Genomic DNA, 27,966 nt, shown 5'->3' with positions numbered 1-27,966 from the left:
CCTCCTCTTACACATACTACATTTTAAAGGTGATAATCTAAAGAATTTCATAAAATTATATTAATTATAGGTGCAGTAAATCTGGTTCTAAAGGCATCCTAAATAGTATATTTGTCGTATAGCAGTGATGCAATTTATATGGATCATAATTAAAGTTCACCTTTTGCAGGCATATACACAACATAATATATATACACACATCATACATGTATATTACGTGTTTGCAATTTATTTAGTGGTTTTCCCTGCATTTTGAAGGACTAAGGCATACAACATTGGGTGTCTTATTCTAGGGTTCAGTCCTAACATGGGCAACTACATTCTTTAAATAAGGGAGAGTGACACTCCAGAAATGGGGTTTACGTTACATTATTGAGACAGCTTGATGAGCACAGAAGAGTTCTGCCAGACAATAGGCAGTTGTCCAAGAGATGTGCAGCTTGATGTGATAGTACTATGAGAGCACATCCATTTGCAAGACCCGAATCTGAAGGGAGAATGTAGCAGCATCTATCTTCTGCACAATACAGCAATGATCATGCTGATCTACACATCCTGCAGTCAGTCCTTGTCTCAGCCTTAAGGAAATTCAAGATGCTAAGCAAGTACTTGGAGGCAGTGTACTACAAAAGCATCATGTATCTTCATTCAGATAGACTAGACCTTAAAGTGAATATTAATATTTTAACTTGTTCAGTTTTACCTTTAGCTGATAAGCATTACCTCGCCGAGTGATTATTTTGTTATCCTGTCTGCTGTGTTACACCCAGATGAAAGAATACAGCCCATCGCCTCTGGTCCTGCCACCAGACATCACTGAGAAGAGCCTGGCTTTGTCCTTGTTGACGTCTTCCCTTCAGATATTTATACACATTGATGAGATTCCCCCTGAGCCTTCACTTCTCCAGGCTGAACAGTAACAGCTCTCTCAGCCTTTCCTCATGCAAGACATGCTCCAGTTCCCTCATCATCTTCTTTGTGGCTCTTTGCTGGATTTTCCAGCATGTCTGTGTCTCTCTTGTACTAGGGAGCCCCAAACCAGACACAGTACTCCAGATGTGGCCTCACCAGCACTGATCACCTCCCGTACCCTGCTAGCAACGCAACACTGCAGCAAACAGAAGGCTGGCTGATTTCAAAGGGTCAGTAGTTAAACATTAATTTCTTTCATATGTATCTGGCACCTCTAAATTGTGGGAAGAGTTTTTGAAATAATCAGTTCTGTAGTTGAGTGTTTTCAGAGATCTTCACATCACCCGATGATGTTAAAAAAATATATTTCATTACTATAGGTTGACTTTATTGCCTGTAAATATATGCAATAATAGAAAAGTTGTCACTATATTTGCAGCCTGCTAGACGCTACAACTGCCACCTTTGCTGTCTAGACTAAAAGTAATGTGGTGGTGTGTCACACAGCAAACAGCCGTTTTTTCTCCAAACTGGTAGATAAAAGTTTGATTATACACACATTTACTTAGTCCTACACCCATTTTTAAGAGAACTGTTTAATCTGTAAGCAAATTTTCACAGAAATTAAGTCCTTTCTTTGGGAAAATTCTTGGCTGAAGCAATATATTGTCCCTGAACAATTTTAATTAATTAGGAACAAGCTATGCTACAATCAGCATACCAACATAGTGACTCTCGCTCTTGTTGCTTTGTAAATGCACATCACAAAATAGTCCAACTGCAGCATAGCAGACAATAGCTTCACTATTCTGTATTAATCAATCATAAAGTCTCTGTAATGTCACTCATACCATTTGTACTTTGGGTTGGGAATAATTTCATTTCCTAGCATGTTAGTTTGGTTTAGAAATAGCTTGGTGAAATTTTTTAAATAACATATTTAAAACTGGTTTGGGGTTTTTTTACGTAAATGTATTGGATTCATGAAGACAAAGTCTGAAGTAATATAGAACGAATTTAAGCAAATTGACTAGAATCAGTATTTATCTGAAAAATCTGAGAGAAGGAATTCTGATATATTGGAAAGAGCTGCTTAGAAGGAACAATCAATATGTTCAATCCAGTGATATTTAATGGTGTGATATTCTCTAAGTGAGAATAGCTGTCTGATGAAAGTATGAAATTAAAACACAGGATAAAGACAAAATAGAGATAATTACTTTGGTGGTATAATTACCATCATTATGGGTAAAAGAGCAGATTAACAACACATACAGCAATTTTTCATGTTAAGTTTCTCATTTCAGTTTACAAGCAGGTTTTATTTTACTTTTCCCCACACCTTCTGGGAGCAGCTGCAGTTAGTGCCTGCCTGTTCATGTACAATACTTCCTCCAAAACTTGGAAAGAGCAACAAAACCCACACATATCTTGTGTAGCAAGACGTATTTAAGCCTGCCCGTGAGACTGCACGTTTTCCACCTTACCCTGTCCTAATCTGGTATTGAATGGCATCACAGCAGTACTCAGCAGGAGCTAAAGGAGGTTTGGGTCTGTACAACCATCTCCCAGTTCTTCTGAAGGAGCTCATGCAACCCTATCTGCTTTTCACAACCTTAAGTTTCTCCTTCTAGTCCAAGAACTGAAATTATCACAGTGACACCATGAAGCCATCTTCACTACTGCACATCTTTCTCTTTTGTTGTAAATAGAATATTTGAAGGCCCTAATTTCACCCAGATAAATTCAGGGGTTTATGCTACTGAGCCAAAATTCCTCTTCCTCATCATTCATTTGCTTCTAGATACCGTCAGGAAGCAAACTTCAGCAAGTCTCACATCAACCTCCATCCTAAAGGACTTAAACATTCACTGAATGAGCTGCATTTAAAGAAAGGTAAGTTCTGTAATTAAAATTTTCTAGTTCTGGGGGATACTTAGAAGAAGGTATCTCATGTGCATCTGCTCACACACATCACAACCTGAATCTGAATTCCTCCCTCACTCAAGAAAAAGAGGCTGTGATATTTTTAAGACAGTTTGAACCAATCCAACAGGCATTGCTTCTCTGCAAAGAGCCTTATTTACTATAGCTGGTTCCTCAAGTATTGCTCTTGTCTTGCCTCCACCCCTCCTATTTAAGGTAGACTTCCCTTTAGCCCCTTCCACTGTCCACCCCTCCTATTTAAGGTAGACTTCCCTTTAGCCCCTTCCACTGTTTGTACACCTTACAGTCACCCCTGTCAGAGACAGTCATCCCATACTAGTGGCAGCAAATTATCACAGAATTTTTTAAGCTCATCTCTCTGTGATGTGGACACTACTCAAGCCAATATAAGTGCTGAAGCAGAAAAAAAAGTAAGGCAATACAAGCAAACCATGTATACTTTTTCCACATCCTAACGGTGTTCATAAAAAAGTCTGAAATCATGCTGAGAGTAGAAAAAAAAATCTGTATGATAATTCTGTAGCCAGAAAGCTGAGCCACAGGTGTAAAAAGAAGCCATCCATCCATTCAAGCATGCTTTACACCTCATATGAAGTGGTAAATTTGTGTGATTTTTATATAAACTTTTAGTTTTAGGTACCCTTTCTTCCAGCTAAATCACACACCTTTGGCCCCAAGTTAGTTGCTTACATGAAGTTATCTAGTGCCATTTAATATACAGTATCTCACTTGGCCTCTGCATTCAGCTCCAGAAGAACACATGCCATCTGCATAGGGTTGTGAGATGTAAAACTTGATCTGTTGTATCTGTCACTGTGGGTGCCTCGAGCAACCTAAGGCTTCTGAAATAAATAGCACTGGTTATCTACAGTCTGGTAACCAAATTGAGCCCTTGTTACTTATTTTGTCACAGGTAACCAATTCAGCTGCTTCACTGCATCTAATGCACTTTAAAATCACCAAAGATATTTTGGTTGCCAGTCCAAAAGACAGCAAGTCTTTCACTGGTCCTGTGTCACTTCTGCTATCCCTGTGCAGGTATGCCACTATGATGGGATAGGTACTTACACACTGAGGCTTAATAACCCATGCTATTTTGTAAGACAGAGGAACCATTAAGTGTTCAAATTCTCTCTTCTAAGCTATTTTATAAGAAGGGAGAATTCTCCTGCTTCATGAGAACCACTGTTTCCTCACAAAAGGTTTGCATGCCCAGACAGATACGTGAGCTACAAGAAGGTGAGCAGGGCCTGAAATTTTGATGCACATTTTTCTGAAGTGGTTTGCAAAAACTCACGAAATTAACTAACCAGGTTTGTGATTAATGTCACACACTGGTAGCAGTAAGAGGTTAAGCCACTCTCATAAAGTGTGTGAAGGGGACTTCAATATTAAAGGAACTTCTCCGGAAAGCAACTGTATTGCTTGTCCTAAATGGGTCTCTGTATAAATAATTCCTACAGAGAATTCCATCTAGACAAAAGAAACAAGCCCTGTAGAAAGGATTATCCACAGCTATTATGCCATCCTGCAATTAAATATGTTTACAATATGTCTTGTACTCAGATCTTCTAATGAGCTCCATACTGCATCAATGTGATTTGAATCTGGGACTCTCCAATCTTCCTCCTGCATCTCTGTTCCCAGAAAATCACAAACACCTTCTCTGCTCAAATCTCTCCTCAGAAATAAAGAACATAAAAGCCTCGCTAAGCCTGTGCATTATGGTTCAGTGCTGCTTTTTTTCCTCCAGTTTACCCTTGTCCTACCAAGACTGTCAATAAGACACGCATCCAAAATAGGCAGCTTGCATCTCTCCACACTGGAGATTCGTAACAGCAGAACTAGCGACATCTCATTGCACAATGACAAAGATCACACAGGCAATAGAACAAGACAGAGATATCACTGAAAATATGGTAAACGACTGCTGAGAGGGACCAGTGTCTACATTTAAATTTCAGAATAGAAATGGAAATATGGGGGGAGGAGGAAAGTAAATAAAGACACTGGCTATTGTTCAAGTGATAGAAACCAATGGAATCAAGAATGAAAAGTGTTCTGTAATGACTATTATCTTTCCAAATAATAAGATTCACACTAAGTGTAATGACAGCAGAGGTGAATGGGGCATTTTGAAAAATCACAGTCTTGAGAATGTGGTATACGTACAAATAGTTATAGGGCTGTGGTATTAATTAGTGGCAAGAAGAACAGTAGAAAAGGGAGTCTAGAAATAACACCATATTTTTCTAACTACACTCTAAATCCCTACATAAATGTGTTACACATCATTCATAGAATCATCACAGAATAGTTAGGGTTGGAAAGGAACTTAAGATCACCAAGTTCCAACCCCCCTGCCATGGGCAGGGACACCTCGCTCTAAACCATATCACCCAAGGCCTCGTCCAACCTGGCCTTGAACACTGCCAGGGATGGAGCATTCACAACCTCCCTGAGCAACCCATTCCAGTGCCTCACCACCCTAACAGGAAAGAATTTCCTCCTTATATACAACCTAAACTTCCCCTGTTTAAGTTTTAACCCATTACCCCTTGTCCTATCACTAGAGTCCCTAATGAAAAGTCCATCCCCAGCATCCCTATATGCCCCCTTCAGATACTGGAAGGCTGCTATGAGGTCTCCACGCAGCCTTTTCTCCAGGCTGAACAGTCCAAACTTTCTCAGCCTTTCTTCATATGGGAGGTGCTCCAGTCCCCTGATCATCCTCGTGGCCCTCCTCTGGACTTGTTCCAACAGTTCCATATCCTTTTGATGTTGAGGACACCAGAACTGCACATAATACTCCAATTGAGGTCTCACAAGAGCAGAATAAAGGGGCAGGATCACCTCCTTCAACCTGCTGGTCACGCTCCCTTTGATGCAGCCCAGGATACGGTTGGCTTTCTGGGCTGCAAGCGCACACTGCAGCTGGCTCATGTTCCTTTTCTCATCGACCAGCACCCCCAAGTCCTTCTCCTCGGGGCTGCTCTGAATCTCTTCTCTGCCCAACCTGTAGCTTTGCCTGGGATTGCTCTGACCCAGGTGTAGGACCTTGCACTTGGCATGGTTAAACTTCATGAGGTTGGCATCAGCCCAGCTCACAAGCGTGTCAAGGTCCCTCTGGATGGCATTCCTTCCCTCCAGCGTATCAACCGAACCACACAGCTTGGTGTCATCGGCAAACTTGCTGAGGGCGCACTCAATCCCACTGTCCATGTCAGCGACGAAGATGTTAAACAAGACCGGTCCCAACAGAGATCCCTGAGGGACACCACTCGTTACTGGTCTCCAGCTGGACATTGAGCCATTGACCACAACTCTTTGCGTGTAGCCATTCAGCCAGTTCTTCATCCACTCAGTGGTCCATTCATCAAATTGATGTCTCTCCAATTTAGAGACAAGGATGTCGTATGGGACAGTGTCGAACGCTTTACACAAATCCAGGTAGATAACATCAACTGCTCTGCTGCTGTCCATCAGTTCTGTAGCCCCATCATAAAAGGCCACCAAATTGGTCAGGCAGGATTTCCCCTTAGTGAAGCCATGCTGGCTGTCACCAAGCACCTTGCTGATTTTCATGTGCCTTAGCATCCCTTCCAGGAGAATCTGCTCCAAGATTTTGCCAGGCACAGAAGTGAGACTGACTGGTCTGTAATTCCCTGAGTCATCCATTTTCCCCTTCTTGAAAATGGGGGTTATATTTCCCTTTTTCCAGTCGTCGGGAACTTCACCTGACTGCCATGATTTTTCAAATATGATGGCCAGTGGCTTAGCAACTTCATTCACCAGCTCCTGCAGGACCCACGGATGGATTTCATCAGGACCCATGGACTTGTGCACGTTCAGATTTTTAAGATGGTCTCGAACCAATTCCTCTCCTACAGTGGGCCCAAGGTCTTCATTCTCACAGTCCCTGCATCTGCCTTCCAAGACTTGGGTGGTGCGGTCAGAGCCTTTGCCAGAGAAGACCGAGGCAAAGAAGTCATTCAGAACCTCAGCCTTCTCCAAATCCTGGGTACCTAGTTCTTTCGAGAGCTTCCTGAGGGGGCCTACGTTGTCCCTAGTCTGTTTTTTATTTGCTATGTACCTGTAGAATCCCTTCCTGTTTAATTCTAACTGGGCCTTAGCTTTCCTAACCTGGTCCCTAGCTTCCCGGACAACATCCTTGTACTCTTCCCAGGCTGCCTGTCCTTGCTTCCACTTTCTATAGGACTCTTTTTTCATTTGAATTTTTCTCAGCAGCTCCTTATCCATCCAAGGATGTCTCCTGGCCCTCCTGCTGCACTTACTTCTAGCTGGGATGCAACACTCCTGAGCTTGTAGCAGGTGATCCTTGAAGACCAACCAAGAGTCTTGGGCCCGTCTGCTCTCTTGAAGTCTAGGCAGTGAGCTTGCTGAATGCTCTTCTCACTGTCCTAAGGATCTCAAATTCAACCATCTCATGGTCGCTGCATCCAAGGCTGCCCTGCAGTGCCACATTTCCAATGAGCCCTTCCCTGTTGGTGGGCACGAGGTCAAGGATGGCACCTCTCCTTGTAGGTTCCTCTATTACTTGCAGAAGGAAGTTGTCTTCCACACAATCGAGGAACCTCCTGGATTGCTTGTGCCAGGCTGTACTGTCATTCCAACAGATGTCAGGGTGGTTGAAGTCCCCCATGAGAACGAGGGCCTGTAAGCATGAGGCTTTTCCTATCTGCCTATGGAGTGCTTCATCCGCAGATTCCTCTTGATCAGGCAGTGTGTAACAGAACCCCACAGTAATGTCTCCCACTGCTGTCTTCCCTTTAACCCTGACCCACAAGCTCTCTGTTAACTGCTCACCTGTCCCCAGACAGAGTTCCATACTCTCCAGCCTATCCCTAACATAAAGGGCAACTCCCCCTCCCCACCTGCCAGGCCTGTCTTTTCTAAAGAGCCTGTAACCTTCCATTCCAACACTCCAGTCATAGGAGACATCCCACCATGTTTCTGTGATGTCTATAATATCATACCCCCGTAGACGTGCACACATCTCTAATTCCTCTTGTTTGTTACCCATGCTACGGGCATTTGTATAGAGGCATCTGAGCCGAGGTCCAAATGAAGCTGGCTCATTGGCTGGAGCAGCCGGAATATCTCTGCATTGTTCCGAGCATTTATTATAGGTGCTGGCCACTGACTGGGAGTGTTGGGATGGAATGATGCCCCTTCCCTCAACACATCTAGTTTAAAGCCTCCTTGACCAGTTTGGCAAGCCTCCTACCAAAACTGCTCTGCCCCTTAAACCAGCTCCACCAGCCCCCACTAGACCTGGCCTACAAACTTGGGTTCCATGTTCAAGACATCCAAGCCCCTCACTATGGCACCACCCTTTTAACCATTTATTAACCTGGCTAATACTCCTATCTTTTTTTATGTCCTACCCTGTATCCTGGAGAACTGGCGAAAAGACTGTCTGAGCTCCAGAGTCCTTAACCACCTCTCCCAGGGCTCTGTAGTCCTTCTTTATGTTCCCCAGGCTACTACTATCTATATCCTTAGCACCCACATGTATCACCAGAAGTGGGTAATAGTCCATGGGGCTTACTAGAGCAGGCAGCCTCTCTGCCACATCCCTGATCCGTGCCCCTGGTGTGCAACACACCTCCCTTGAGACCGGGTCAGGCCGACATAAAGCCTTTCTTAAATAAAGCATACTACATAAAGCAATGCCTTTCGAACTTCATAGGTGCTTAAGAGTAGGAAAAATTCCATTTGGTTTATGCAAGCTGAAAAAGCATGCTCATACTTTTCAAAAGTCACAAGATAAGGATTTTTATTTTACTGATGCTTGGAAAGCTTGGGGGCGGTTTGCTGTTTAGCTTTCTGAGGACATAAAAGCAGGTTGCTGTGCATCATCTTTGGTACATAGATCTGATCTGGAACTCCCTGGAGAACTGTAACAGAATGTGCAATGACAGCTCTTCCCTTTTGTTGCTGAAACCAAAATGTCTGTATCAGTGTTACCCTATACTCCAAGACCAGGACCTCTCTGAAAGAAATTGACACTAAGCATTTAGTTCATTTTCTACCTGTTTTGTAGGAGGTGCTCAGTCAGGTACCAGCTGTTAGGTATGTTGGCAGCAGCACTCAAGCTCAAGCAGAGGATGGGAAAGTTTACATGCATTCCTCTGCCTTACACATCCTATAGCAGGGGAGAAGTATGTCAGCCCTTCAGGTCACACTTCAGCTTCCTTCACCAGCGTGTGAAGAAACCTTGTCCAGAATTTTTCAGGACCAGGGTCCTCAAGGAATGCTGAACTTAAAGAACCAAAACTTTAACAAATAGGGTTGTTTGGGTTTATGTTTTTTTTAGAAATAAATTAGCTAGATGGATTGCTAGAATATTGTTATTTGTAAACATGAGGTAATAAAAGGAAAAACCTCACCAAAAGGATACTGACAAGAATCCTACTTTGTTTCTTCCTTTTAAAACCATGTAGTACCCATGTATTTGTCAGAAATTCTGGAGGAACAGCTGGATTAATTTAATTAAATCAATGAAAATCTTTTGGGAAATATAGGTGCTGCTAAGGAAATGAACAGAACCTGAAAATAAATCCCAACATTAAGTGATGAAAATTATGCTGAAGTTTGTTTTCAGTTGATGCATTGCCCTTTTTGCTTCAGAGACCGCAGGATGAAATATATTCCCAACATATACTATTAGCAGATCAAATTTAGTTTCTGCTATTACTTTCAAAGGGTTTGGTGAATAGAGAGTAGCATTAGTATTATCTAATCCTTCACTCAGACCTAGGACTCAAAGATTAACAGCTGCAGATTTCATAACATTTCTAATTCAGGGATAAATTGTATTTTCTTTACTTGGATGGGTAGGTAATGTCCTAAAGTTATTTAATTCTTAGGAACCATTGACTTTACAGGAACAGACTAAGAACTCATGACCATGAAAAACTGCTAATAAGATGAAATTAGATGAAAAAAAGTATCTCTAATGAGAAAAACAGGATAAGAATCCCGTCTCCAAGGAGGGACAGAGCTTTGTCTCACGCAGACAGGGCTGCTGTGAGGCAACAGACGTGTTTGGTTTTATTATACAATCTGCTTTCATTACACCAAATTATTCTGTCATGATGGCACGCCTTCCACAAAAGCATGCTCTCCGATAGGGCACATTACAGGAAATAATGGTCAGAAAAGGGAAGAAAGAACTCAAGGAGGGAATTTTACATGGGAGTAGATGGGATAGCACAATGCAGCTAATTTTTAAATAAGAAAGCACAAGTCTTCTCTCTCATTCTGAAAGACAGTGAGCCTCCATTTTCAGGGGAAGGTTCCAAGTTAACATATCCTAACCAGACAAACACCTCTCCTGTAGTCTTAGGCAAGGTATCAAACATAAGTTACATATCTGTGTTCCATCATTGTTCCAGGCTTGCCTCTTCAAATACAGTTGTGCAGTCTCATTTGAGATACCAAATTTTCCATGTTCACCAGGTAGGGAAATTTCAGCACCTCACACCTTGAATTCCACTCTGGGTGCATTCAGAAGTGAGAGTCTTGGCATTTAAAAATCCTTTCTTAGCTATACCCCTAGAGAAGTGTATGCTCTTCATTTTATAAACTATGTATGATCTTCCTTCTGTTTTACACACCTTTGCTTGTAGCCCTCAAGTTACATCATACCAAAACAATGTTAAAAATAAGTATTTCAGATTAAAAACTTAAATTAAAAAAGGTCCATAACCTTACATTTGGAAGTATAACATGTGGCATTAATTTAGTCAGTTATGTCAAAATTTCTCAGGGAAGAAAGAATAAACAGATTCACATATATATGTATAATCATAGACATAAACATTATAGTAACATGAACATGTTACCAGTTATTAATAATTAGTAACACGTTCATGTTGTTGACATGAACATAACAAACCACTGAAGTTAGCAGTTACTGCTGCTACCACTACTGAAGGAAGGCAGGAACTCACCAAAACTAACATTCAGAAAAGAAATGTTGCTTCGATCTCTTGGGAGAGCAAAGAAATTACTGACAAGAATTAGATCCCTGTCTATGTGTTTGGTTTATGCATAGCTGAAGATAATCTGCTTTAAAAATAGCTTTCACTGCTTCATTTCTTTACTTAAACCCCTTTATTTTCCTGCAATTAAAAAGAGATGATAATTTAAAAAAAAAACAAAAACACACACACACTTTGTCCACATTCATTATTTCATTCTTTTATCTGCCACTTAACCTTTCCCTGTCCAGCTCAGAACACCAATACAACATTGTTCTGCCATCTTTGCTCCAAACCACAAAACTTCACGCTATAAAAAATAGAAGTAAAGTAAGATATAAGAATAAATCAAGTCATTTCCTGTTTGAAATTTTTTTCCCAATTCTTCTTTCCCCATAATTACTCACACTCTTCCATTTCAGCCCTCATATCCATGTCGATTTCCCAATCTGCCTAGTATTGTTTCTATTTTATTTTACCCCTCTTTCTCTTTTCCATGCTGTACCTTCTTTAGTCTTGTAGACAAAAATAAACATATCTAAACAAGTTAAAAAATTATTTTCTTACTACTGTTGCTGCTACCCAGAGCACTTTTCTCTGGGCTTTCTGTATTTTTCATTGCCTTTTACATTTCTACACCTTTATCTTTGAACTGTGTTCCAAACCCTGATTGTGGCCTCACCTTTCCCCTCACTCCTCCCCCATCACCTTTGTTATGTGATCTGCTATAACCCTTAGAGTAGTTTGTTTTTGATCCCGAGTGCTAGTCACAAATCTGTTTGTGACAGATCAGGCTCTCCCTTTTCTATCCATCCATTTAGTGTATTTGCTGCAGACTTCTCCATGTTTTCAACAATAAGTAATAAAGTCTATCTCGTCCATATGGACAGAAAGAGGAAAAAACATTCCTTCCCCTGGGCAAAAAGTTAGATGGTATTAGGCATCTTCAAGAGGTATCAATATGTAAATATATATGCTATCAGTAACACCTAACAATAAGATTAAGACTACCACAGAGCCTTCCATCTTTCTCCTGTTGGCCACCCTTCACTTACACGTTAGAATACCATCTGTGATTGCACAGAATAGAATCTGTGAATGTCCATGGCTAAACAATCACAAAACCAGAGGTGGAGCATGTTTCAGACACACTTTCTTCATTCCTTCACTCATACTGAAGAGGGATAAGCAGCACAAATCTGAATCAGCCTTCATTTGACCACAGGAGATACATACTTTTTTCCAGCCCTAGGCTATGCTCTTCCACCATCTGAGGCCCTCAAGCAATCAGTTAAACAACACCTGACTGAGAAACCAGTCAGGCCACAAAGTGTCTATAGAAAACTTCATCTCCAGGGTTAATTTCAGCTCACATTCTCTTAGTCATAAAGTATTACTAAAACTGTCCTAGGCAAAGGTTGCTTACCACATGACAGTTTGAGAACAGATTCTTTTCAATTCAGGTATAAAATAGCAAGTTCCTATATTCCACACTCAAACAACAGTTGTCAGGCCCCACAACGTGCATGAGACTGGATCATGGCACAGAAGGATATAAATCCACATTCTTGAGATCATAAATCAGTCAAACTGGTTGACTGACTGCAGACCCTCATAGGACTGGGTTATTCTCCAGCTGCCCATGACGAGATTCCCCTGGTGCATTCAGCACTGTGAGAACCAAGATACTGGTCTTATTCAGTTGGATCCTCTTGCATTATGTTTCAAACTGTTGAATATGGATATCTCATGATGCTAAAACATAACCAGTTCCAGTGTCCTGATCTTATACAACTCTTCCCTTGACAGATCAATACATTTATCAGCAAATATTTTATTTCTGAAATAACTAAAAAAAAAAAAAAATTAATTACATTCATTTGACCTAAGCACACATTTGAGGGAGACAAACTCATTCCACTTCACGCTAATTCTTGGATCTATATTAAAAATAACCAAAACTAACAAACAAACAAATAAAAACACCACCACCCCTATGGGATTTTGCTTCAAAATGAGGGGAAAACCCTATAAGAAGATCAGATATGGGGTACAAGATAACACAGACAATTTCCAGCATAAATGCTAGTTATTAGGTGTCATGTAGAGTCAGGAGTTGCCATGGAATCCATTTGCTTCTAAACCAGCTCCTCCTGCTGGAATACTTTCTCATTATTATTTGTTTCAGTAGCACAAAAGGAGCTGGCTATAGAAGAAATGTTATTTTAGAGTAAGTTTCTACTATGTCTACAGTCAGACATGAAATTAAAATCTAAACTTAAAGCCATATTTCTATTCAAATGTAAAGCTACATTACTGCAGTCAGAAGAACAAAGTCATCGTAGCCTTTTTACAGATACAGTAAAGCAGAAAAAACAAGTTATAGCTGAAGTCATCCTTTCAGCTGTCTTCCAGGAAGTGAAAATAAACATCATATGATGGCTACTATTTACATTTTGCTATGTTTATCTCCCGGAATGCTTAGCTTTTACCATTTTACACTAGTTATTCTATGCAACAGCAGCCCCTTTACCAGCCTAATTCCTAACAGCCTGGTACACAGAACAGTGTGTGCATGTCTGACACTGGGTTCATTAGGCCAATGAACTTACTTGTTGTGATGTCAGCTTCAGTAGATGGATTTCAGAGGAAAAAATGCAATCATGCCTTCAAACTCTTGACTTGCTGATTATTGGGTTTCAATTCTTTTGTATACAATGTGCTGCAGTAAGACAGGAGGACAATACTGGAAAGTAACCAGCAATATTATAAAACTATGTAAGTGATTTTCAGCTTGGCATTTTAATACTTATTATTAATATTATTATTTATAATAGACATTGACTAGAATTGCATCTGGAAGCCCTAAACAGAAATAGGATCCTACTGTGATCAACATTGTACAGAGATAAATACAGCCTTTGCCTCCAAGAGCTTATATTGAATGGTCCCAGCCTTGTAAAATGAGCTGGTCAGATAGATTCTTGCGCCCCTGCAGAGTCCCCCAGCCCCCCAGGGCAGTCAGCTTCCTGCATAACCCTCCGATATGGAGAAGCAGCAAGCAAGCTTTGGAATCAGGGAGTCTGAGTCTTTCTAATCCATTCCTCTCCCTCCGTTTAGCAGTTGAACTACACCCAAGCTTAGATGAGTCCACTATTTCACCAGACTTCTGACCCTTATTTACATCTCTCCAACTCAAAAGTTTTGTTCCTTCCAGGAAAACAGAGGAAGCTCAGTGCCATGCAACACCCTTCTCCCTCCAGCCCTGTGTTTTCTAAGTCCCCATAACTACAGGCAGACTTTGGCACCCACCGAAAAGTCTGTGGTAACTCTCAGGAAGCTCCCCAGAGAGCAACATCTTCTGGAACAGGCACTACCCTTGGAAAATCAAAAGAACATGGACAGGCAGGCTACAGATTGACTCCTTTGCCCTGGAGGGAAAACAGAACTGTCACTGAAGCCCTCCAATGAATAGAAGCCGCCCTCATTAGTAAACAATGAGGGCTGAGCTGTGGGAAGAGGACAGGGAGCCACAAGCCAAGCGTGACAGCTAGGCCATTAGGGCAAGGGCCTCACTAACCAGGGCCCGCCCCACACTACCTGAGCAAGGAGATCTGGGTTGGTACAGGGATAACAGTCAGGCTCAGGCCAGAGCACAGCTCATCAGGAAAGTTCATAGTGGCAAGGCAGATGCAAGTTCAAGATGGGAAGTCAGTCCATGCATGGGTCAGGGTCCAGATCAACAAGGCATCATAGCAGTGCTGCCAGAGCCAGGAACCCCTACAGGCAAGCTCTGAGGAAAGGTGTGAGCATTGCTGCCAGGTGAGGCCAGTCAAGGCAACTAAGGCTTATTAGTGCGCTCAGGGGCTTCATACCCAGAATCTTCTCCTATCTTTGCCAGTATGGCTGCTCTGACAAGTGGTTGGGTGAAACCATGGGCCAGGAGCATTTTGTGCTGAAGCCAAAATTTAAACCAGGCTCCACAATATCCTTAGGATTTGTTACATTTCAAAAATGTGGCATTAGCATCACCAAGCTACTGCCAGACCAAATAAATAATAACTCCTTGTTCATCTACCAGATAAATCTGACAAGAGCTAAACAGAGTGAGCAAGCCCTAGAGATTCCTCCGTCTAAGTGCAAGTAGTGGATGCTTCTCGGGAGAGGCAATGTGGGGAAGCTGTCCTTTTAACAGGCTCTAGCTTCAGCTGGTTACACCCAGCCATCACATTGTCTAAACAGAGTCCCACCATCAGTGAGTAAGAGCCAGAATTCAGGGTTCAGACAAAACATTTCAACAGTGAGGCAAAACTTAAATAACAAAAAAAGTATTAATCTCAGGCATATACCAATCAAAAAAAAAAAAAAAGTATTAATCTCAGGCATATACCAGTCCTTGGAAACACACCCCTACCCCTGCGCAGCAGACTCAACACAGTTTGAAGTAGGTTAAAACCAGATTCCAGTTTACAAATCTGGTGCTGTTTCCCTGTGCCCCCTTCCACCTTAAGCAATTCATCCCACAGTGTTTTCCTCAGAGACATCATCTTCTCTACATCGTTTCCAAAGAAAACGGCTACAAACTCAGTTTGTACTGCAGTTTCAATAAGGAATCTATTCACCTCATGGGGAATGCAGAAGAGAGTAGAGATGTGCTTGCAGAGTGCCCAAGTAATTGAGAAACTGTTAAGTGACAGAGGGTCAGACTCCCAGCTTAGCATGCAGTGCTCCGGAGCGTAAGTAGACTTAGCCACAAACAGGTGTGAGACTAAAACAACTCAAGCTCCTATTAAAACCCACGCAGGGTACACTTCCCATCTTGCATTACAACAAAACTGTAAGCATCCTGGTGATTGTTGTGATATACACCAAGTGCAATGGGCACCAGTTCTGAAGCCACCAGGCAACCTCACGCCCTGCATCCCTCCTTTCTGGTCTGATTAAGCCTATTCTCTGAGGTGATTGGGAGGCCAAAGGCAGAGTTTCAGAGCAGCAGAAGGGGGTGGTTCCTCTTGCTATCGATTTCATTTCAAACTGCATGTGTTATTTTGAAGCCAAGTGTGTCCTCGAGGAGGGCTAAGCTGCTTTCCTTCACTTAAAGCAGTGATACAAGCCTATTTGTGACCTGTTAATTATCAGGTTGATAGTAAGAACAGACTGTGGAACGGATCCCACTATTTTAAGCATTATTCTTTGGGGTGCTGAAATTTAAACAGGCTTCTGATGACAGATTTTTCCCCTGACTAATGAAATAACTTCTTTGCTAATGAAAGCCAGGCCTTGGGAAAGCAGATTTCAGTGATAGGGATTGGAGAAAGCCTAATGCGGCTTCGGCTCCACTAGCATAGGTAAGTGTGGGTCTCACGCTGTACCTGAGGAGGTTTTCCCCCAGACACTATACCAGGGCAAAACCCCAACAAGGGAGAGCGAAATCCAAACTAGCAAGCCTATAAGTGAGTAAAATAACGTAGAAGGGACGTTTCCTCAAATCTCCTCCCGTTGCGGAAGAGAGGCCCGACCCCAAGCAGATGAACGTACAAAATTAGGGGGGCGGAGGTATAAGGAGATGGGGAGGGGCTAGCACTGGCGGCTCGCGTCGTGCTCTCGATAGGCCCCCCGGGCCGCGGTGCAGGTGAGGGCATGCTAATTGTGACAGCAGGACCGCGCCGAGCCACCGCAGCGTCTCTCTGCCAGCCTCCGTCTGTGCGGGGCGCTGCGGCGACGGGGCGGGGCGCGTTGGCACGCACAGGCGCGCTCGTGTCGGGGGCCGTCGCGGCGCGTGTAGCGCTGTGGACCCAGCGGCCGTTGGCGTCGGGCGTGTGGCACGGAGGGCCGAGCCGAGCCGAGCGGGGAGGCGGTGTGGGGCTGCGCTGCTTGCTGCGAACCGCTGCCGAGTCACCAGAGAGCCTGGCGGAAACACCGCAGCCGAACAAAGCCCTCAGCCGCTGAAAAGCTTCCCCTGAAGTGCGCCGGGGGCTCGGCCTTTCGTTAGCGACCCCCGCCTATGCGCCAAGGGGGAGGGAGGGAAGCAGCGCCGCAGCTACCTGCAAGGCAAAGGGGCCACTCACAGCCGAAATCGAGGGAGCTCGTTCCCTTGGGGGTGGTTTCGCGCTCCGTGGGGAGAGCGCGGAAAGGCCCCACCGGCGGCAGCGAGGGCGCCCCGCCGGTCTCGGAAGCGCCTCCCCACGCCGGGCAGGCTGTGGCGTAAGGGGAAGCCCCCGTAGGTGAGGGGCGGAAAGAGCGAAGCACCGAAACCGCCCGGGCCGCTGGCACCGTGCGGCGGCAGGAGAGAAAGAATGAACATTGATGCAGCTGGAAGGAGTACAGCAGCTAAGCGAGGTGTCTGAGAACACAGGGAGGGCAGGAAACACTTCTTAAAGTCTGTAACTTCTTCAGAGTTCGGTTCCAGTCCCGTGTCCTTCCTTTACCAAGGTCGTTTCAGCTCATTTCGGACGTTCAGCATACCAGGCTCTTTTGGAAATGCAGAAAGGAAAAACGATGTGTCTGGGGGTAATTGTTACTGATCACAAAGCAGAGTTAAAAAAAAGAAACAAACGTTTCTTTATAGTTCATGTTTTCATTCGCTGCTCCACGTAAGAGTAAGACAGCTTGACTTCCGATCATTAGCGGGAGTGTATTCAATAAGGTAAGGGCTAAAAGGTACTGACCTTTGACTCCACTGGGAAAAAAAAAAAAAAAAAAAGAATATAAATCATCTCGTTACATTCATGCCCAAACCGATAAAACTGAAAGGTGTGTGTGGTCAAGTGAGCTGCTCCCCCCTCCCCCCCGCAAAGCATTGCTTAAAAAAGCATGGATATGTTGCCAAAAACTGTTTGAGTCACCGAAAATAGCTTAGAATCGTGCCAGTAGTGGAGTACTATAATTTTGCAGTGTTGCTATAATTATTTGTAAGAGATGCGTTCGGATCCGCCTATGTGATAGGGCTTCTATCCAAGCGAGGGTCTGCGAAGTGTTTCCTGCGTTTTGTCAGAGAACCGGCTTTCTCGGTGCCCTGCTCCCCTGAAAGTTCTAATGGTATTAGCAAAAGAGCAGCAGTAAAGCACCTAGAGCAGGCTCGAATCTTGGGGGTTAAGATTTACATCAGTTAAAACCCATTAATTGCTTCTGAATGGTCTCTAAGGGCGTTTGCCGTGTGTGTGTTTCTGTCAATAAAGCCTTGATGAGGGCATGGGTGAAAATTCCCTGGCACGCCGATGCACCAAGATACCCGAGTGGCCCCTGGCTCTCAGGTTACCGGTCTCTTGGGCACGGGTGGATGCAGCACCCCGGGGCCGGGCAGGGCCGGTAACGATGGCGCAGTCACACCGGGACTCCCCCCCCAAGTAGTGCGGGTCCAGCAGAGGCCCCGACGCCTTCTCGCCGGTACGGAGCGAGAGAGGTAAGGATTGGCATGTCGACGTCTGGTTGTGGCCAACACCCGGCCGATGGGGACTTGTTGTAAATAATCGTGAGAGCGACCCGCACGGTTAGTTCGATTATACTCACCTTTTGCAAGCACTATGAGGAAAGCGGTGTATGAACGATGGGTTCTGCGTGACAAAATTTTTCTCTCTACATAAGAAATTGTCACTTTTTTTTTTTTTTTTTTTTGAGGAGTGGAAGCGGGAATTAGTAGACGCACCCAAATTCGTAAGTATATCAGAGTACGCCAGAATGTGCTGGAGAAGAAGCTGGATCAGACTTGTCCTATAGGGAAATGACCCAGCAGGGTGGTTTTTGTGGGTTTTTTCCCTCTGCTTTGATATGTACAGCTCCCCCCCCCCCCCGCCCTCCCGCACACACACATTCACGCAAGCCGCAATATACATATTGTGCCTGGCTACACCAAGTTTTCTATACGTCTTGTTGGAAACCTGCCTGAAACGCTTTATTTTCACACAGCCTTTCTTGAGATATCCCGCTTTAGTATGCGTCTGTTTAAGTCACATTGCGCTGCTTTACCTGCTCAATTTCCTAATATTATCTGTTTTCCAGAGTATTCTTGCCCGCGAGTGAATGCACCTGAACTGAGCGCAGCGATCCCTGCGCTTCAGGCGGCCAGAGGGTCTCTCTCGCTTCCCCCCCACTTTCCCGTGGTATCCGGCTCCACTTGCCGACAGCAGGGCACCGGCAGGACACCGCTGTCCCCCGCTCGGCAGCTCCGGTCCCTGCTTCGCGGGGTGACGACGACAGGGGCACACAGGGGGCGGGAAGCCGCAGTGCTCCCCCCGTGTCCCCCGGGGCTGGACCCCCAGCCTGCAGGTGTCCGCTCCGATGGTGGGGTTGCTCCTCGGTGTAACCGCAGTACGGTCACCCTATGCACGGTGGTGCATCCACTTTATTTATAGAGCGGCATCCTGTCCTTTCCTCTAGGACCGACGGGCTCCACCGGACGCCCCGCCGAGCCCGCCGCGGGTGACATGGGGCTCTTGGACGCTACGAAGACCAGCAGTTTGGCTTCTGTGGGCTGCCTTGCTCTGCGTACCTAGAACAAGCCAGTGCTAGCTCTCATCTTCGCTGTCAGATGTCGCGTGTTTTGACGAAAGAAACCAAATCTAACGCCTCTGAAACGGCCAAATTCTCTCTTCCTTCGGGATCTGCCTCTCGCAGGCTGCTGGGGAGCGTCCCCAGCGCTGCCCCGCAGCAGTGTAACCTCGAAAGTTGAACGTTTTCCTTTCGCACACATCGTGTACTATACCTACCCTAGCATCTATACATTAAAAATCCACACAGGAGCTCCGGGCTCCGGCCACGGGGGAACGCGGGGCGGCCACTGACACCCACCGGGCTGTGCTGCAAGGGAAGATAATCAGGTCCTGGGACCTGGGAAAGCGGCTGCTCGGTGAGCTGCTCTGCTCGCTGGGGCCGCAGGGGCCGGGTAAGGTGGATGCTCATGGTCCCTGGTATAAATTAGCAGAAGTGCATCCTACTGGTTTATTTATTTTTTCCCAAACCAAGGGTGTTATAAAGGACATTCTCTGCGGCTCATGTTGACAAATAACTCGTGAGCTACCTGACAGTGTTAGTCCAGTTGTTGCCCATATGTCCAAATACCCTCCAAGAGACGTCAATGCCTTTTAGCGAGAGAATTACCTCAAATGAAAGCCAGAAGAAAGATGGAGCTTTTTCTTCTCCCCCCAAACCCGCTTTTCACCTGATTGGAGCAATGCCCAGAAAAAATTTTGGAATACTGAGTAGCACTTTCCCCATAGCACCCTCGCAACATGACTGGGGTTGGGAGGGTTTTATTTTCCTTTATTTTCTTTCTTTTTCTTTTAAATCCATACCTTCACTAAATGACTTGCGTGCGTGTTTGTGTGACAACGGGTAGCTTCGGTAAACAAGACAATCAAAAGAACATTTGAGACGACGTGGATACATTTCGCCGCTGCTTGTAGACAAGCGCCCGGACACCCAGAGGAGTTGTTGAATGTTTCTCCTCCCGCCCTCCCTTTATTTACCCAAATGAACACAGGGAAAGCTTTTAACCGAAGGGAGATTTAAGGTGATAAGCAGCAAACAGGCGGTCGGCACTTGAAGCCTAGAGCTGCAGCCCCTCCGTGGGGTGAGAAGGATGGGGGGAGGCTGGGGGTTTTGTTGACGTTTTTGATCTTTCGAAAACCAAGACCGTTTCTTCTTCCTCGAAATATTCCAACGGTTGCCTTGCCAATGCAATCTCATTTTAAATTGTTTTAGCCGAAATCTCGCATCGGCTGGTTTGGCAATTAGTTCAGGCTTTGGAGCGTCCCTTATGGTTTTAGGAAAGTCTCTCAACCCTTCTCCTCCTCTCCGTGCCTCAGGCGCTCACTTTCTGCTCTATCTATTCTTCTTAGACCCAGCAGTTTTAGGAGCCGCATCTGGGTCTTTTTTTTTTTTTTTTTTTTTTTGGGTTTGGGGATTTTTCTTTTCCAGGGGACTAGAGAGATGAGGGATAGTCCTGCTTCTTGGGAAAGAAAGAAATCCCTTCGCTCCACATCCACTTTGTGGACAGTTTTAAAGTGCCTCTATCTCCTGAGGTAGGATTGGGTGGGGTTTTTTAGCTCTTTCTTTGGTCTGTTTGTGGGATAATTTGTTAATGTTTTTGGTTTTCCAGCGTTTGTCAAGACTTGTTTAAACCTTTCTCAATCCTCCTCCTTCTCCTGCTCCCCGACCACTCGGTTCACTTTGTGACATAGAATGAACCGTACCCCGTTAAAAGGTGGTGGTCGGGGAGACATACACACACAGAGGAAACCTGGCTGCACCTTATTTCTGCCAGACACGATTTTGGGGTGGAGAATTGCCCATCCTCACAACCCACAGTCTCGACGAACCTTGTCAGCTCCTCTCCGGTGCCCAGAGGGGAGAATGGAGCGGCTCCTGGACCACCATAGCCAACCCTGCCTCCCCCACCCACCCTAAAACCCTAAACCTAATACAGCGGGGGGGGGCGCTGCGGTGGTGAGCGCAGCACGGATGGAGGGTCCCTCCGTGCGCGTCCCCGCGCTGAGCCCACCATTCCCCCTTCCCGCGGCGCCGCCAGGTCAGAGGGCGGACGCAGAGGGAGAGGGGGAGAGGGGGGAGGAGGTGTGCCCGGGACTCGATGACGTCACAGCCCCCTCCACCAGTAGGAGGGCGGCCGCCGGGTGGTGGCGGCCAATAGGAAGCGAGGTGGGTCCCTGAGTGGGCCCGGCCCGGGGGGGGGTGAGAGGGGGGCTGGGAGAGAATTGAAGTTGTGTTAAAAGGCTTTTAGCCATCAAGAAGTTATTAGGCATTTCTCAGCCGCAAATTAGGGATTCTTCATTAATACCAACCTCGCCCCCCCACCCCACTCCACCCTATCCACCCCCCACCCCCCCGTTATGTGAGAGGGATAGCCTGGGAGCCGATAAAGGGGCTGGGGAGGCGGCAATGTCTGTCTGCCCATCGGTGTGAGGAGCAGTGACAGGCGCAAACTTTTTTCCCCGTGCCATTAATGAGCCAATTAAAGAGTTGGGAGAGCTCTCTGCAGGCTGCCGGGCTCAGGGACTCAAGGTAGGTACAAAGAAGATCACAGCCAGCCCACCACAAGCCGTCAGCTTCGGCAAGGAGCCGCAGAGACGTGTGGGTCTGGGCTGGGGGTCGCTATCCCCCGGTGGAAAAAGAAGAAAAAAAATAATCATGATTTGGTTGGGAAAATGTGATGTTCGGGTGGATTCCGGCTCGGGACGGGGCTCGGCAGAGCGTGTGTCCCCTGGCTGGGCTGCAGCTGGGGTAAGACACTCTCCCCCCCGCAACCCGGGACATGAGGAGGGCAACCGAGACAAGGCGAATATTTAACCCAGAAAAAAAAAAGAGAAAACAAAAAAGAAGGAAAAAATACTTGGGGATGGCAGCAGGGGAGATCTGGCCACGGCAGTGGTGCCAGCCCGGAGGAGAGCAGAGGGGCTGGCGCGGCCCTGCCAGCACCGAAACCGGCCGGTAACCGTGAGCGGGGGGCTGTTTTCTACCGTGACTTTTTTCTGGCCACGAAGTGCACACCTGGGCCAGGGAGTGAGAAGGCTGTGGGAGGGGAGCATGGGGCAGGCTCCTCCGCGGGTGCGCTGGGTGGCAGGAATATATCCTCTTTTTTTTTTTTTTCCTCTTTTTTTTCTTTTCTTTCCCCTCTGGTGGGAGAAAATACTACACCCTCCGGAGGCCCGTTCTTGATTATTTCTCGCGGTCCCGCTGCGGCGTTGCGCGCCGGCTCTCTCACCCCAGGACTGCTGTTGTCTTCACAGAGGCTCCCGGGAGGCTGCCCCCGACCCGCCGTTCCGGGCCTCGGATTGACAGCGAACCACGGGAAGAAACGGGATTATGATGAGCCTCTTCCGAGGAGCTATGCTGCCCGCCATGAGTAGGAAAAAGGGCCAGAAAATCCTCGTTTGGTTGCTGCCTGGTGCCGCAAGCTTCTAGCTTTTTTTTTCCCTGCAGTTGCTTGGAGTCTCTGAACTGCATTGGATAAACGCCTTTCTTATCCGATTGACTCTGCTTTCCAGAGAATATTATATTTTTTCGTTTTAAGAACACCTCTCTGGTCTTCAATACTTGTTTGCATTTCACGCAACCAAGCGGTTTCCCAGAGCAATGGCCGCGCTCAGAACCTGATGCTCTGGAGAGATGAATTGCAGCTGAGTTTCCCTTCCACCTTTGGATGAATCTCTGGAGCTTAAACTGTAGCAAGGAAGGGGGGAAAAAAACACGATGAAAGAGAAGTCCAAAAATGCTGCCCGGACTAGACGGGAGAAAGAAAACAGTGAATTTTATGAACTGGCTAAGTTACTACCCCTGCCCTCCGCTATCACCTCTCAGCTGGACAAAGCATCCATAATCAGACTCACCACCAGCTACTTAAAAATGAGGGTGGTTTTTCCAGAAGGTAAGTGGGAATATCTATTCGTCTCTGTTTCCATTCCGATCCAGGTGTCTCTTGTCACTTTTACTTAAAACAATCAAAAAAAAAGTAAATGGCATGGGGTGTTGTGCTTGGAGGCAGGGTGCTCTCCGCTGTCACTTTTCTCTGTCGTAAATACTTTCCCTTCAGTTCTTGTGACAGGTTTGGTTGAGGACTGAGGGTGCTTTGGTCAACGCTTGAAGGGGCTGCGCTCTGCTGCCTGTTGTGCTAAAGCAAACAGGGGAGTTCTTTCCCCCAGTCCCCCTGTAAGATGTGCGTCCCCCTTAGAGCACGTGCATGGCGGAAGAGGGGGCGATTCCCCCCTATTTATAGCCATATTGTAGGGGGGGGAGTTAATATATGGGTAAATATTTACATAAGTCTATGCAAAGTCGTAAAGCCTTAGTTCAATTGTGGAGCAAAGGTGCGGTTAGCAGGTACAGCCGTGCTCACACACACACAAAGCCTAAATAAATAAGCCAGTCACACCGATTCGCATCGTGAATGTGATGTGTCTCGCTCTGAGGATCAGAGGGCAGTCTGAGGGCGTTAAAAATTTCCGAGGTCGATTAACATTCTTTTTGGATTTGGATGTATTCGCCACACACACGCACAAGCTGCCTGTCCAGCTCCTGAGCCTGGGCCGGATTTTCATCGACAGTCAGGCAGCAGAAAATAGCAAATTTCCCGTTGGCTTTCGCGGCCTCGGCGATGTCCCGCTTGTCCAGCAAAAGCAGATTTCTCCGTCCTAAACTATGTCTTGCTTTTAAGTAGAATCAGGATTCTAAAGCTACTGTCTTGGGTCTTCCAGATCGGCTGCTAAAGGAAACGAACAGCGTAGAAAGTTGAGAGAGTTGGAATAAAGTTCTCCCGTGTTCTCGCTCTATTGCTTTTAAAAGATGGGGAAGTGGGGAGGGGAATGAATCAAAAGTACTTCACCAGTCTTTCATTTAGATAACTCAACAGTGAGTCTGCGTGAAAGAAAAATTAAGAGCTTTTTTTTTCCCAGACCTAATACCAAAATGTGTTGCATCTTTTGTTGTGAAGTGTGTATACATAAGAAACAACGTAATATACACATGCCCCCCTGTTTTCCGTAGTTGGTAACTCGAGTCAGTCAGTCTGTCCGTCTACAAAGTTTTATAAATCAGGACTGAGTATACGGCCTGGTTTTGGTTCGTTTTTTGTGTGCGGTGGGGAGGGGGGGAAGCAATGATGGTGGTGTGTGTTTGTTGGGCTTTGATAGTAGTTTTAACCTGAATAAGTCTTTGAGCTACGGGTCCTAATTCTACTTTTAAAAAGTAAATATACGATGGGGCAATGATTCGGCTGGGAGAGGTTCCCGTCCCATACATCTTTAGGTATGAAAGTTTACACCTTATGTCCACAGCAGTAATTTCCGACCGAGTGCATCTTGCAATAGTTTCTTCAAACTAGTGACCAAGAACCAAAGAAGGGGATAATGAAACCTTTTAAAAATAGTGATAATTAAAGCCTCTATCAAGATACTTTTCTATGTGATCTGCTACCACGTGAGGATCATTATGCGGGACAGCCCTCGGCTTCAAAGGAGACCGAGTTGTCCTTTATACTGTCAGCGCATACTTTATAAAAATAAAGCTATTGCAAGCTCTGATGCCCGTGATGTTCCTAAAAGGATTATTAGCAGTGATTTGTCAGCTCCGGCGGTCTCAGTAGGCTACCTTTCTGCGTGATTTCGAGCAGGTCTCGTCAATTACTGGTGCCTATGTAGCGGGTTGTTTGATCAGAAGAAGCATATGGTGTTGCTTGTAGGCTGTGAGTAATCAGGGGAAGAGCAGAATAGCTGCTCCCCGTCCCTCGGTGGCAGCGCAGGATGTTTGAATGCCCTGGGGAACCCTGTAGCCAAGTGCGCCGGGGCCGGCGCCGCTCCCGGCCGCAGCAGATGTTAAGCTGTGAGCGGAGACAGAGGGGACGGCGGAGCCCTTTCAGCCTCGTCAAAGGCAAACTCAAAAAGGCAAATTCAAAAGAAAGGCATCGAGCAGGCACGGAAGGGCTCGCAACACGGCGGCAGGCCCTGCTCCTGGAGGACAGGCGGCAGATCCACGCGGGACCGCAGCCACGTCCCCACTTTTCCCCTCGGAGCCGTGCATCCCTACGCAGGGGGTGGGGCACAAAGGTCCGAGAGCTGGAACGCGGAGTGGCGAGGGCCGGCCGGGTTCTCCGCGGCCCCGCGCGGGCTTCTTCGCCCTTCCGCGTACTTCTGTAGGAGGCGGAGAGCGCGCCGCGGCCCCGCGGGTTTTCTGGCTCTCGCCGGTTTCTGCCCATGCAGGGCACTAGGACGATTGTTTTTCCCGGGACCTCGGGGGAAGGCAGGGGCTCCGGGAATGAGCAGGAGCGGCGTCTCGGGCTCCCGGTGCGTCTGTGCTTTTGCACCGGCAGTTTCCGCTCTTTCGGCTGCAGGGGAGAGGGAAGAAGGAGAGGAAGAGAGGCGGCGGACGGGGGTGGTGTCCTGGTCTCCCGGTGCCCCCCAGCCAGGAAAATAAGTCACTGCTTTGCTGGGAAGGGAGGACAGGTAGTGGCACCGAAAGGAAAAGCCTTCATGAAAGTAGAATGCAGGAGAGGGGCGTCGGATTAATTTAATGGAGGAGGAGACGTTTGCTTGTTTTTCCCTGGGGAGGAAAGCAATACGAGCGTCAGGACAGAGCCGATGAGTTGGCCAAACGGCTCGAGATGGGCAGCAGGAGGTTTGGGAGCCCGGCAAAATGCCGTGTTACACAGTTAAAGAGATCGTGGAGGAGTCGGGACAACGAAGCGAAGTAAGTGTAACTTACTCCCTCTCTCCCCGGTACAAAAGCGAATTCCCATCTGCCCGGAGAGTGCTTACACAGGGGCTGGTTGTAAATAACCACGTACGGGCAAAGGCGCGCTTCTCACCGCCGCGTACACGCAGGACTGGGGACTGGGGTAGAGGGCGGCAGCGTCGGACTGCAGTTGTCGGCGTAGTCATGTATCTGTAAGGTTCCTAGAGAGAGAGAAGGTGGGGAGATTTCGGGTCCTTTTTGGAAACGACAGTTTTCTGGGGATAAAACGCCAGGAGAATCACGTGCAGAATAACCACGGTGAGGTTTCTGTCTCACCCCCAGAAACCTAAACACAAACTAGTGTCACTGTATAAACTTGATAAACCGAGCAGAGTTTTTACAGGGAACTCTCTCTGGAAATGGCGGTGTAATTCTCACGAGCTATTAAAACGCTCGCGTTGTTCTCTCTCTAGTCCTGATTTCACTTTACTAGCTCTCCAACAGATTAAAACTGTCAAGGGCGTGAAGTGATCAGCGGCTGAGGTAGCTTTGCATCATTGCAGTGTTAAAGCCCTTGCGTCTCAGGAGGAGAAACCCTGTAAAACATACAGTAGTTTTGGGTAACAAGGAAGCTTTTGGTAAGGCTGACGGTTTGCTAAATTGCTGAGGACAGTAAGTAAGGAGGAAGTTTTGGTTGTTTTTTGGTTTGGTTTTTCTTGTATTTGCTTTTTGGTTTTGTTTTGGTTTTTCCCCCTTTTAAAGCAGAATTTCCTAATAAATTTATTAATGACTTAACGTTGATTAAAAAAAACCCAAACACATCCTAAAATTGCAATTTAACATTAAACTCTTAATGGCGAGTAACATACCCTCAAAAAATGTCTGAAAACATCTCCAGAGTGTCGAAAGACTAACGAGCCTTCCTTCAAAAGAGATCCGGTCGCTATAACTAGTGGGGTAATTCTTCACTGACCCTCGCCAGGATACTAAAGTGAATGAAGGAGAGATTTTCTTTTTGGAAAAAAAAAAAAAAAAAAACCCAAAACCACCCCAAGTGTCTCAATAAATTTTTGTGTTGGTTGGGGTTTCTTTTTTTTTTTTTTTTTTTTTATTTTAGTGAAGCATATTGTAAGGGTGTCATTCTCCTTAGGCGAACAGGGAGGAAAAAGGAGGTTTTGCCGCCTCCATCCTTTGGGGATGGGTCCTTTCAGCGGGAAGAGGCGTTTGATTTTCTAGACAAAAGGAGAGGCTCCGTTTACATAAACTTTCACGAATCAGGATGGTTAACATTTAAATATTGAAACCCTTAACCTTGTTCTATTTTAAAGGGGGAAAAGAGCAGTAGGGGGAAAAAAAAATCCGTTTCCCACGTGGATAGGTGATTTAATGCTGTTTTTCTTACTGCTAAGGGAAATGATTGAGCATTGGGTTTCAGTGTTTATTTTCTTACAGAAGTTTTTCTCATTTAAGCTGCAGTTTACTCTCCACGCTGCCTCTCTGTTTAATTCCACTTTTGATGTGAACTGAAAACGTGAAGTGCAGAACTAAACCTCTCGCATGGTCGTTGAAAAAATAAAACAAAACCCAAACCATATTTAGGTGTTAGAAAGAACACAAAGTGATATGAGTGGGTGGAAAAAAAAATCGTGTTTCTTTAGAGACATCCTCTCCGTTCTTAGTAACAGACGGCCGTTTTAGTGTTGGAGGATATCTTTCAAGCTGGATATAGTGTGTGTTAGCAAATGCACCGGTGAAATCCATTCCCTTCCCAATTTCTTCGGAATAAGGGCTATTTGAATATGCATTTTCTGTAGAAGCGAATAAGTAGTTGGAACTCGAAAATTTCCCCCATTTCTCCCCCCTCCCCAATTTGGACGTGGTTCCGTTTGTTTGCATTTCAGAGTGCGATTTCCTTGCCCCG

At 45.8% G+C, this 27,966-nt stretch overlaps 1 protein-coding gene and 2 long non-coding RNA genes across 4 annotated transcripts in view; 2 read left to right on the top strand and 1 right to left on the bottom strand.

Annotated features, from left to right (window-relative positions):
• Nucleotides 1-3,309: 3,309 nt before the first annotated feature.
• Nucleotides 3,310-4,567, top strand: LOC133221104 (uncharacterized). The gene is made up of 2 exons (XR_009727895.1): nt 3,310-3,456; nt 3,773-4,567. It is a non-coding gene; the product is annotated as an uncharacterized LOC133221104 (long non-coding RNA).
• A 4,725-nt stretch (nt 4,568-9,292) lies between these two features.
• Nucleotides 9,293-14,303, bottom strand: LOC133221103 (uncharacterized). The gene is made up of 3 exons (XR_009727894.1): nt 14,181-14,303; nt 13,481-13,614; nt 9,293-11,009 (listed from the first exon to the last, which is right to left on the bottom strand). It is a non-coding gene; the product is annotated as an uncharacterized LOC133221103 (long non-coding RNA).
• A 7,223-nt stretch (nt 14,304-21,526) lies between these two features.
• SIM1 (SIM bHLH transcription factor 1) overlaps nt 21,527-27,966 on the top strand; it is a 49,490-nt gene continuing 43,050 nt past the window's right edge. Inside the window, exons 1-2 of one of the 2 annotated variants that reach the window (XM_061369882.1) lie at nt 21,527-21,884; nt 22,610-23,247. In XM_061369882.1, the coding sequence (XP_061225866.1) occupies nt 23,073-23,247 (175 nt within the window). In that variant the 5' untranslated portion in view covers nt 21,527-21,884; nt 22,610-23,072. Of the gene's footprint in view, nt 21,885-22,204; nt 23,248-27,966 lie in introns of those variants that run through there. The other variant, XM_061369883.1, reaches the window with a different exon arrangement.

The sequence above is a fragment of the Neopsephotus bourkii genome, unplaced genomic scaffold (assembly GCF_033783945.1).
Source record: "Neopsephotus bourkii isolate Nb327-2 ecotype Australia unplaced genomic scaffold, CSIRO-AGI_Nbou_v1 NB_1511, whole genome shotgun sequence".
NCBI classification, from domain to species: Eukaryota; Metazoa; Chordata; class Aves; order Psittaciformes; family Psittacidae; genus Neopsephotus; species Neopsephotus bourkii.
The sequence above is the reverse complement of the archived record's forward strand: the minus strand, read 5'-3'. Positions and strand labels throughout refer to the sequence as shown.